The sequence below is a fragment of the Clinocottus analis genome, unplaced genomic scaffold (assembly GCF_023055335.1).
Source record: "Clinocottus analis isolate CAN_PGR_092001 unplaced genomic scaffold, fCliAna1.0.p SCAF_14, whole genome shotgun sequence".
NCBI lineage: Eukaryota > Metazoa > Chordata > Actinopteri > Perciformes > Cottidae > Clinocottus > Clinocottus analis.
In genome coordinates this window covers 2,298,952-2,311,335 of record NW_027175865.1, presented here as the reverse complement: position 1 = coordinate 2,311,335, position 12,384 = coordinate 2,298,952, and the positions used below count along the sequence as shown (strand labels likewise).

At 45.8% G+C, this 12,384-nt stretch overlaps 1 protein-coding gene across 1 annotated transcript; it reads left to right on the top strand.

The window, feature by feature from the left end:
* Nucleotides 1-2,669: 2,669 nt before the first annotated feature.
* LOC137784667 (Na(+)/H(+) exchanger beta-like) lies at nt 2,670-12,189 on the top strand. Its single transcript, XM_068575509.1, has 12 exons — nt 2,670-3,327; nt 5,972-6,432; nt 7,115-7,365; nt 8,353-8,570; nt 8,654-8,850; nt 8,958-9,047; nt 9,192-9,262; nt 9,362-9,547; nt 10,233-10,347; nt 10,440-10,538; nt 10,823-10,895; nt 11,017-12,189. Exons 1-12 carry the CDS (start codon nt 3,054-3,056, stop codon nt 11,226-11,228), a joined length of 2,247 nt encoding a protein of 748 aa, XP_068431610.1. The 5' UTR covers nt 2,670-3,053; the 3' UTR covers nt 11,229-12,189.
* Nucleotides 12,190-12,384: the final 195 nt, after the last annotated feature.

The window sequence follows — 12,384 nt, the reverse complement described above, 5'->3', positions numbered from 1 at the left end:
AGTTGCAACACTAAGTCGAGCTGCTCTCTGATCAGACCAGTGTGTGTTTAACTGCTGTCATCTCTCTCCGTCCGTCCTGTGCACAGAGGCAGGTCTCAGGTGAGGTCCGGGTGCAGCCGCAGAGCAGTCTCCTCGATCCCATCGCCATGACCATGGCCGCGGCGGGGATGGGCGTGTCCCTGTACAGCGCCAGGAAGATGGCGGCGAGAGTCCGCCCGAAACCAGCAGCTGCCCGGCGTCACTGAGCCGCTCTGCGGGCCGAGGCGGTGACGGCTTGTTTGCTCCGTGAACGTCGCAGAGGGTTTGAGAGAGTTTGTGGTGTCGAAGGAAAAATGTTCCAGGTGGAAAAAATGTGTCATTGTTCAGTTCCAGCATGAGGAGGATCAGTGAAGTAGTCAAACAATTGACCCTTCTTTTATTTAAATATTCATACAGTGTGTACTGTATATGTGAGCCTGTAGTTGGCCCACTCTGCATATATTAACTTCACCAGTAATTGTATTTTAATCCAATAAATTAGCGTCTCATTTGTCAACAAGGATCTCTGCATTAAAGTTGGACCTGCAGCCGTTATTATTTCTAGCATTTTTATAGTGCAATATAAATGAATAGGAAGAATAACCACAGAAAATAAAATAAATATGTAGGAAATTCACTTTATTACATCAGTCAAACATGCACTTCCTTGTACTTTCACATTTTAAATTTAGATTGTAAAGCAGCGTCGCTCCTTTGAGTATTTATTTGCAAAGCGGATTATAAGCAGGAGCTGTTCTTATATAGCAGCTTCAGTTTGCTAGATAAAAACGTCATGTTTGTACTAGAATTCAGTAAAGGAAATGTATGTAAATGTAAAATAAAACAAAGAGACTTTCAGAATGACTCAGTTTGGTAACAAATTTGCTAAATTGATGTAATTGTCAAATAAATACGTTCACAGATTTCACATCTGCATGCCGACTTCTATGTCCTGATGTCCTCAAAGCGTTTTTTTTTAAAACATTGAAGCGGCCCGAGGGCCTTCAGGCTTCATCCATGTGGAAAAGTTTGGTGGGAAACATAAATTGTCGGAAGACTGCACAGTCTGAATGGAGCGACTGAAGCGGCTGGAACGCAGACGAGGGAAGTGCTGAAAAGTTAACGTGTTCATTGTTCCAAACGTTTTCAGATGAGATCTGTACATGTGTTTCACATTATTTTGTCTTTATGTATGTATGATAGTATGCCTTTCCTCTAGAAAACAGTTCAGTACCTTGTTCATGGTCTCATTAACAGCATTGGTAACACAATGCAGGACGTACCACAACTTCTATTTACAAGACCCATTTGACTTTATTTCAAAACTTTTGAGGAAAAACTTTTGAGGAAAAACTTTTTATTTAAAAACCCCCACTTTTTAAAGTGGGTTTTTTTTTAAAACCCCCACTTTAAGCTCCGAAAACTGAGCTAAAAGAGAAGGAATATTGACTTATATACTTATATTAACCAGGTGAACACAAACACGTCTCCAAATGAGTGACACGGTTGCTCTGCGTGTAAATATGTAAATGTATCCGCTAGAAAGGTCATGGGATGAACTGAAAAGATGACACGTTAGTGTTGTGTCCATAACTTGATTCTATAGCCTTAAAGTGTCCAAAAGGAGAAATCAATGGTTTGATCAACAAGACCCGTTGAGCAACTGGGTCATACTTAGAAAAACATGCAACTAAAAAAAGTACAAATAATCTTGGATTTAAAAACTTTATCATACTTTCCTGTTTTTTTTTTTTTTTTTATAGCATCGACAAACCCCAAAGTTCTACATCGCTGAGAGAACATTTATTTAGTCGGGTTGTAACAGAAACAGACTGTAGTTTATGAATAAATATATAAAATAATCAATGACATGTGGTCCAGTCCTGTGGTCTCCTCTCAGCCTTCAGTGTGTTTTCCTGCAGGAGGCGGAGCTCCGGCTCTGTGGGATCCAGCCACTGCAGTTGTTTTTACTAATTCCTCTCAACTAGTGGCTGACAGACACGAGGAGGATGTGTACGCTGTGAATCATGTGTTTATTCTAAACTCATCTAAAAATGTGCTGCTGTGACTGAGTATTGATCCAGAACCCTCCTTTATGAAGCGTGAACCCTATGATGTAACATGTAAATAAACATGTTACAATCACAAAATATTTATATATCATACTTTATGTGTACAATGTGTTCAGATCAGTAACTACAATTTGTATTCATGTTACCAGCCAAATGTACTTTCAGGAGAATTAATAAAAGTATTAAAAAAAAACCTATTTAAGTTCATCCCAAAATCCAAAATCCATATTTGTCCTCCTACTCAAAATGATATTTATTATATTAGATTGTTTTGGTGCCAGTTGCCTCGGGTGTTACAGGCAACGTGGATGTCTGGCTTATAATATCTGTGGATTATTCGGAGCAACCGGGTCAACATTTCTTACATTTTTATTGAGCAGCACAAGCCGAGTGCCGACTTGTCAGAAATGAGTATACAAGTACTTCTAAATAGTATTCAAGCACAGTGTTTAAGTAAAACTACTTCCACCGCAGGCCGCCTGCAGGCCGCGCGGTCCGCCGCTCCAGCAGGTGTCGCTGTTTGCCGGCAGTTTTGGATGAGCCGCCCTGTTTAGAAGTTAGAAAGAGAGGAAAAAAAGCGTGAGAGATTTGTAGCCGATGAAATGTTGATACTTGATGAAGTTGTGAGAGTTTCGTTAAAAGAGGGAATAACGGGTCTGACAACAACGTAGAAGCCTTTAAATCATCTCAGCGGGCCAAGTAAGACCCGTCATTTATTTGTGTTTAACGTGACGGCTGCGTCGCGCTGCAACATTAACCATCACTTGTGCGTCTACGTCTATGCGGCATTTGACCATGCCGCGGGAGTCTGTGCGTAAAAGTGCGCGCTTCTCCGTCGCGCACCCCGCTCGCTTCCCGTCCTCCTCTTATCTTCCTCTTCATCGGAGCCAGTGCTGAGCAACGGCGGCGGTTCAGCTGTCAAAAAAAAACAAAACAAAAAAACAAAAAAAGCAACCCCGAAAAATGGCTGAGCTCCGTCCCGCCCGGAGGAGCGCCTCGCGTCCGCCGCTAACGGGCTTCCTCTGCGTGCTGCTGCTCGTCTGCGTCTCCGTCGCCTGCGCGAGTCCTGATGTCGGAAGCAACGAGACGTGGAGAGACGCCGCCGGGGGGCCGCATCACCAAAGTAACGACACTGCAACCAAAAAGGCTTTCCCCGTCCTCTCCATCAACTACGGCTACGTCAGGAAGCCCTTTGAGATCGCGCTGTGGATCCTCCTGGCCCTGCTCATGAAACTTGGTGAGTAGCACATGTGACACACACACACACACACACACGAGAGAAGGATTCCCTGCCACAACCATCCACTACCCCCCCTCCCTCTCCTCCTCTTGAGGGCTACATGCAACAGAGGGCTGATTGCCAAGGAGCTGAACCGTCAGATTTGTAGTTTTGTAAAATGGTTCGTGACGCGCAGGTCAGGAGAGAGGAGGAGATGCTATGGCATCAGACAGAATATCATGCAAGTGACTTAGTATAGAGACAAGCAAGCAGAAGTTATCATGCCCTAGGCATGACCAACATGTCCTAAGAATTTGTTAAAAGTATGGAGGGACATTGCAATACTTGGTAATTGACACATTTTTGTTAAATTAGTGGAATGTTAGGTGGAGTTTGGTGAGAGTGTGTTCACACATGTAGTGGTCAATGTGTGTGTGCATATTTGGATTTTAAAACACAGCTATTTATCACATTTCAAGCAACTTTCCGGTCGCACGCAAATACGTCACATAATATTTTCAATTAGCATTTTCTTTTCATGAAGGATTTCATACATATGGTTCTTTAAAAAGAAGTGCTGCAGCTTTCTTCCAGTAACTGGTTCATTTAAGCATTTCATACGTGAACAACCTGCTCACAACGCCTCGAAGAGCCAAGAGCCAAAAGTTGCGAGAATAGAAGCAACAACAACCTGATGCAGGAGAAATACAACGAGCTTTATAGACGAAAAACAAAACGTGGTCTTTTTTATTAGAAGTCTGGTGGCAGAGCTTTTATTTGCCTTCATTCCAGGCAGAAAGAGCTTCTGCAGACTCAACAGAGCTAAGATCCACCAACTGCTTCGCCTCTGTTTGCGTGTCACACAAACTTATTTTAGGACGAGCCGGATGGTGTGAACGTCTGTCTGTAGGCGAAGCAAATGTTACGGATTAGCGGTGAAATGCAGCCCGGCGAGAGGTGTTTCATAGCAGTTGTTCAGGCTAATTGGAGATGAAATGTCTCTCTGTGGGGATTCATCACAAGCCATCTCTCTGAACTCTCTATCTTGTACACAACACAACACTCTCAACACTCTTGGTATATATCATGATGTTCTATTTTTACAGTCATCCCACCCACCCATGACATTTTTGAGCAGCTGCCAACCAGACTCTGTGCAATTTTCAGAGCGTTTTAAGAAATTTGACAAAATATCCCATTTGGTTTATTCCTTTAATTGTTGAAGTGACTTTTGTCTGTGTTTTTTTTTTGATGAAAATTCTATCTGCGTGTAAATAAACACAGTTTGAGAAACCCAGCTGAAGGCAGGACGTGATGTCTGAGGACACGGCCCTCATTACAGAGCTATTTCCTGCACAGGACACCAAGGACCAATAATGAAGCATTCAGACTTTCATTGTGGTACTTATTGCCTCCATGTTGAGAGCGTAACCTCAGGGTAACGGTGGTTCTGATTGGCTGAGGGAAGCCCTGCGGCTTCTTATCTGCTCCCTCCGGCTGTTGTCCACCAGGGACGGACCGACTTCCTGTCCTAATGCACTGCTCGATAACAACAAGCCCTCTGTACAGAGTGAGAGAGAGGAGGGGAGGGGACAAAGGAACACTGGCCGCAGAAAACAGCACATAGAAAACGTTGCTGAGAGCAGCCTCGACCCCGAGGTCACATGACCGGGAGGCTGAACGTCAAGGCCTCATTCAGCCGAGAGACAAACGAGCCGAATGTGAAACTAAACGAGCGGTGACAAAGTTCTGTTCAGCAACAATCAACTGGACCAGCCCTTCATGAAACACTTTGTTAAACCCTTCAACAACGCTGGCTTTATGATAAGAAAATAGAAGACTCAACAATGAAGTCGCCGCCCATGATTTCTCCTTTCAGGAACACCCGATAAAGGCCGATAGTGAAGAGTTCCCAGTTAAAATGCACATTACATCCCACACGGATGTTTTCCGTTGGTACAAGCGGCCCGTTTGTTCGCCCGCGGCCCCGGCGTGCTTTATATTTCATGAGGACGTTGCAGTGAAGTGCAGCTGGATCACTAGATGTAGACTCAGTAATGTGTGTGTGTGTGTGTGTGTGCTGGCAGCTTGCAGGAAATGTTACGTCCTGATGAACCAAGCATGTTCGTGTGCCTTTTATTTATTTTGACTCTTTATCCAAAGATTATAATTGTGTCAGAGCTCAGTGTCACGTGTTCACACTGATTGTTTTGTCCGACCGACAGTTAAAAATCCAAAGATATGACTTTTTGCATTAATGCAAAACGGAGTAAAAGCATCAGTTTGTGATCCTTTTAGCCGTTAACGTCTCCAATGAAATGTTTCAGCACATTTTAAAAAAGAACTCCTTGCCCTAAATGTATGAGGCTTTTGATAATAACACTTAAATGTGCAGATTTATGGGCCGATCTACGAGTGAAATACTGATATGAAATACTCTCCAGTATTTATGAACACGTGAAAGCATCGTCGAGCTGCTATTTTGAATACATATGAAACAGGAAACGGACTGACGATGAAACCCAAACGGACCTAGAACGAGAAAGAAACTCTGAAAATTTAATAAACTTATTATCACTCCAGCCAGTGCAGTCGCTTTCCTGGAGTAAAAGCTCTCTCTCGCTCACTCTCTCTCTCCCTCTCTCTCTCTCTCTCTCTGCAGGTTTCCACATCATCCCCAGAGTGTCCAACGTCGTCCCCGAGAGCTGCCTGCTGATCGGCGTCGGGCTGCTGGTGGGCGGCATCATCCGAACCATCCGGGAGGAAGCGCCCGTCCTCAGCACCGAGCTCTTCTTCCTCTACCTGCTGCCCCCCATCATCCTCGATGCCGGCTACTTCCTGCCCATCCGGGCCTTCACGGAGAACATGGGCACCATCCTGGTGTTCGCGGTGATGGGCACCCTGTGGAACACCTTCTTCATCGGCGGGATGATCTACGGCGTGTGCCAGGTGGCCGGCGCCCCGCTGGCCGGCGTGGACCTGCTCTCCAGCCTGCTGTTCGGCACCATCGTGTCGGCCGTGGACCCCGTGGCCGTCCTGGCCGTGTTCGAGGAGATCCACATCAACGAGCTGCTGTACATCCTCGTGTTCGGGGAGTCGCTGCTCAACGACGCCGTCACCGTGGTGAGCGGAGGGGGCGGGGCACTCGTACACCCGACAGGTCCACTCCACCACACTTAGAGATGGAGATCGCGCCTCTCGCTCCGCCACGTTTATCTGACAGGTTACAGCTTCAATTGAGCCTTTACGTCAAAGAAAACCACAATTAATCTCATGAAAAACAACTTATCGTGAAATATTTATGCATATAGATTATATTCTATATATGATTTACAAGTGCACTGAATGTTCATATCAGTTTCTCTATTAATCCAAAACACTCTTTACTTTCTTCATTACAGCTAAAAACTATTTAAAAGACGTATTTCTAATAGGGAGATGTATTGTATTCTACTAATATTAGAGGGAATAGACATTTTATTGAGATTATTTCACATTAGTTTGGGAGAATGAAAGGAAAGATGGACGTGGGATGATGGACAGAAAGAAGGAAGGAGGTGAGGAAGCAAGGAAAGTAAGAACAAAGACAGGAGGAAGGCAGGAAGGAAGGAATATGGAAGAAACGTAAGGGTTAAAGTGGGAAGGGATGGAGGAAGGAGTCAGGAAGTGACATAGTGAGGATGGTAGGAAAGAAAGAAGGAAAAAGAGAACATGACCACGTACAAAGCTGAGGGCTGTGAAGACACTTTGGCTTTAAATCAAACGCACAACTCTCCGTTCATGTGTTAATCTCCTCTCTGCTCAGGTTCTGTATCACCTGTTCGAGGAGTTTTCCCACGCGGGCACCGTGACCGTGATCGACGCCTTGCTCGGCATCGTCTGTTTCTTCGTGGTGTCGCTGGGAGGCCTCATGGTGGGAGCCATCTACGGCCTCCTGGGGGCCTTCACCTCCCGCTTCACCTCGCAAACCCGCGTCATCGAGCCCCTGTTCGTGTTCCTCTACAGCTACATGGCCTACCTCTCCGCCGAGATCTTCCACCTGTCGGGCATCATGTCGTGAGTGCTCGGAGGCGCCTCAATAGTTTGACTGCTACACCCGCTCGCGGACGAGAGAGGTCATATCTGCGGACGGTTAGCCTAGCTTAGCATAAAGACTGGAATCCGGAGGGGGAGACTCTTTGCAGCTCCCACAGAGATCACTAACGAACACATCAGTGGGATTTGGCGGCATCTTGTGGTGAAGTTGCAGATCGCAATCGACTGAAACTTATCTCATGTGCCAAGCGTGTTGGAGAACTACAGTAGCACACGTGAAACTACAAATAGCCCTCTGTCGAGCTAGTGGTTTTAATTTGTCCGTTCTAGGCCACTGTAGTAGAAACATGGCGACATACACTGCTAACTGAGCTAACGGAAACACAACGGTTCTTGTTTTCAGCTGATTCGCACAACAACAACAACGTAGCGACACACAACCATCGTAAAACCACAAAAGAAACGTTAAAAAAAACATAATATGCTAATAAGTAAGTTTTGAGGTGCTGGTAGATGAATTATTGTGTATTTTACTTTTAAAGAAAGCCCACCTGTTGACAGTCTTCATGCTAAGCTAACCGCTTTTGCGTCGTGTTTGGTTTATTTTAGTTTATTTGGGATGAACATCACAGTAGCATCAGAGTTGTGACATACATGTGTGTACTGCTTTTAGTGTTTTTGTCCACACTGAGGCTTTCGTAACTAAAAAAGAAAACAAGATACAGACACAAAAACATCCACAGGAAACAAAATGTGTGTGTGAGAACGTCTTCTGGCCTGAATTTATTCCCTCTATCAAAAACATTTGAAGTGTGCCGCATCCTAAATTCATTTGGAAGACAGTTCCAATATTTTGCCTCTTTTTTTTGCGGCGTTGTGTGGACTCGGCTGGTGTGCTGGCGTCTTGCAACCGATCCATTAAGCGAGGAAGGCGAGTGGGGAGCGTAATGTTCTCGCCTTTCAGAAACCTCGAGGCTAACCGTCCTCCCTTCCTGTCCCCGAAAACAGGTTGATCGCCTGCGGCGTGATCATGCGGCCGTACGTGGAGGCCAACGTCTCCCACAAGTCGTACACCACCATCAAATATTTCATGAAGATGTGGAGCAGCGTGAGCGAGACGCTCATCTTCATCTTCCTCGGCGTCTCCACGGTGGCCGGTCCGCACGCCTGGAACTGGACCTTCGTCATTTTCACCGTGGTCCTGTGTCTGGTGTCCAGAGTGCTGGGTGAGGGCCGTTCGCTTCGCCGTTTTCCTCGGAAGACCGCCGTCTTCTTCACGCTGTGTTTTTTACCCCCGTGTGCCTCCCAGGCGTCATCGGTCTCACGTACATCATCAATAAGTTCCGCATCGTGAAGCTGACCAGTAAGGACCAGTTCATCTTGGCCTACGGTGGCCTGCGAGGTGCCATCGCCTTCTCGCTGGGCTTCCTGCTGACCGAGAACGAGATGAAGAGCATGTTCCTCACCGCCATCATCACCGTCATCTTCTTCACCGTCATCGTGCAGGTGACAAACTTTTGCGCTTCACTTTTGTATTCTCGGCTTTAAAGTTACTCGTAGAAAATGTTAAACCAAGAAACCAGGAGGACCTGACTTCCTGTTTGTGTCTCCAGGGGATGACCATCAGGCCTCTGGTGGAGCTTCTGGCTGTGAAGAAGAAGAACGAGAGCAAAGGCTCCATCAACGAGGAGATTCACACACAGGTGGGGTCCACACATGAACCTCATCCTTGTTTTACGGCCTTAAACCGACGGGCACAGTCCATTCGTGTCTTCAAATGCCATGTTTGTGTATTGTCCGTCACGCCAACAGCGTGTAACGACCCGCTTTTGTGTGTGTGTGTGCAGTTCCTGGATCATCTGCTCACGGGAATCGAAGGCATCTGCGGCCATTACGGACATCACCACTGGAAAAACAAGTATGAGTTTGTTACTTCTGTCCCTCTCGTGGGAAAGGCACAAAGACACAAGCTGTGAACACACAAGCCTCTATAAGCCTCTTTCTCGGCTGCTCGCAGGCTGAACCGCTTCAACAAGGCCTACGTGAAGAGGTGGCTGATCGCGGGCGATCGCTCCACCCAGCCGCAGCTCGTCTCCTTCTACAACAAGCTGGAGATGAAACAGGCCATGATGCTGGTGGAGAGCGGCAGCGCCGCCCGGATGTCCACGCTGTCGTCCACGCTGTCGTCCTCCGTGTCCATGCAGTGAGTATCCGCCGCCAGAGGGCTGATCGTACAGTGCAGTCATCTGTGGTTTTTTGTTCTTTTTTTGGGGGAGGGGTGGACCAATCTGTTAAATATGGAAGTCCATTTCCGTCACAAAAAAAAGAAAAATTAGAACCAAACTTTTTTTTTTTTTTAAATTCGCACAAAAAAAAAAAAAAAAAAATTAGGACCAAAAAATTATAATAATTAGGGGAAGAAAAAAAAATGTCTTTTTTTTTCATTGTCTCTTTTTTCTTTTCGTTGACTTGAAAAAAGGCATTTTTGTTTGGTCCTCATCTTTATCTTTTTTTTTTATCTCTTTTTTTTTTTGTCCTAATTGTTCTTCCTTTTTTTCGGTCCTAATTTTAATTAATTTTTTTTGGTCCTAATTTTTTTTAAATTTTTTTTTTTTGGTCCTAATTTTATTTTAATTTTATTTTTGGTCCTATTTTTTTTGTTGTTGTGGAAATGGGCTACCATAGGTAAACATGATTTATATGGTACCAAAATATCATCTTTAAAAAAATGATGCTCCTTAAAACAAAATGTATTTATTTATAATTTCCTTTTTCCGCATGAATTCAATTTTTTTTTTTTAAACGGCATCGCAAACGTTAATTTCTGTTCGGCCCCTAAAAGTCTGGTGTTTGCGCGTCGTGACGCGTCGTGATGCGTGTCTCCACAGAAACATTCAGCCGAGAGCGCCGTCGCAAGGACAAACCATCACGAACATCTCCAAGATCCGCGAGCAGGAGATCAGGAAGGTTCTGCGAGGACACCTGCAGAACACCAAGCAGCGGGTAGGAAGCCAAGGCCCGTGGGCGGGACTTGCAGGTGTCAGTCATTTCTGGTGCCGTCCCTTTTCATGTTTCTCTCATTTTTTCCTCGTCAGCTTCGCTCCTACAGCCGACACGACCTGTTCATCGACCCGTTCGAGGACAACGTGAGTGAAGTCCGCTTCAGGAAGCAGCGCGTGGAGATGGAGAGGAGGGTGAGTGGTCTGTTTGTCAGTGTCTGCTTCTAGAAAGAGCTGCTGCATGTGTCCTTAATTATAGATTTAGTACTGTTTTTTAAGTTCATTCTTTGAACCGTACTCCTGGTTGCTTGTAATAACGTGGCGATCCCATTCACTGTGGTAGTAAGTAGCTGAATGTCTGTTTGTTGGTTTGAGGTGAAACTAAAGGGCCTTTCAGCATGTCGGTTTATGTCTCTTTTAATTTCACGGTTCTGATAATATTGGTTGGTATGACGTTAACGTTGGCGTCCCATTCACAGATGAGTCACTACCTCACAGTGCCTGCAAACCGCGAGGAAACCCCGGCAGCGAGGAAAGTCTGCTTTGAGCCAGGTCAGAATGGATCTCAGCGCACGAAATTGTTCAAAACGGTTACAGTACGAGTTCACGCCTGATTTTATGCGCGTGTAGACGATGTTGTAAGCGCTAACGCGCCGTGTCCGCCTCCCCCCAGAGCATCAGGTCTACACGTACGACGACAGCGAGAACCCAAGAGGCCAGACGGCTCAGCCTCAGCGTCCCGGCACCACCGACGGCGTCAGCCTGGTGAGCGAATCCCCCCCGAGGCTCGCAGCCAGAGGGCAGGAGGAGCAGGAGCAACTGAAGCTGTCCCGCTACCTGAGTGACCCCGGTCCAAAAAACGAGGAGGAGGAGGAGGAGGAGTAGGACCTCTGGTGATGAAGAGCATCCATCACAGTTGTTGAAACCGAAAGGCGCATCTCCTCGCGTCCTCCGGAGCATCCAACACGTGCAGCCGGAGCAAAGCTTGATATTGCTGAAGTAGCACCGTTTTCCATGTCTTGTTTTTGTGGTGTGCGAATTGTGTTGTTGTTTTTGAGGATTTTATATCATGTAACACATTACCAAAGCATGCACCACGAGGCATTTTTTACCATTTCAGGATTATATTACAGCCTGAAGTGAGCAGCAGTGTCCGTATTGTGTGTCTTAACAAGCAAACTTCCATCAAATGGAATAACAAAACAAAAATAAAATAGACAAAGCACTTGTTTTTACATGCTTGAAGCACCAAATGGGCCGAGTTTACCTCCTCAAAGCGCAGTATGAAGGATCTATATGCTGTGATATTACTATCGCAGATATACATTCAGCAACAAGGCATTTCTGCCCAAACTACCAAAGATGAGTCCGATGATGCCCTCATATATAAATCCTACATGTGTTTCTCATGAATAAACAAAGAAAGCTCGAGGATAACTTGTCGATCGATCAGGCTGTGAACCAGAAAGCACAAATCTGGGTCGTAAGGATGTAACACGGGGACATGGCCGGTGTTTTCTCAGGGACGGCGACATGGCGCGTCATTACCGGGCAGTGCTTCTGTCCACCGGGCGGCTCCGCTTGTGTCTGTGTGTCCTGTGACTTGTTCGGTGGGCTTCTGCGACATTCCCAACAGCAATGCAGTGTGCCGATGTTTAGTTGTGCGACTACATATCCCGTGTTTCCTCGCGACTGATCTGCACTGCCCCGAGCTTTCTGCTGCCTTAAAAACGTACCGCTTTCTGTGTGTTACCCAGTTGAAGTATTTTTCTATTTCGAGTCAGGAAGGAACAAAAATGGAGAGCTTTAATTCCTGTGTCAAATAAAGAATGTGCCACTGCTTGAATACATTGATTTGTGTTGTTTTTTTGAAAAAAAGAAACATCCATGAAAGCATCTCATCCATCCAGGTTATCTGGTGTTGTTTCATTCCTGCGTTGCTTCACATCTGTTGTTCCGTCCTGCCTCTCTCTGGGTATCTCGGTCCAAATAACAGGGACTTCCAGGTCCCCGGCGTGCCAACCAGCGGTTGCCTGTAATG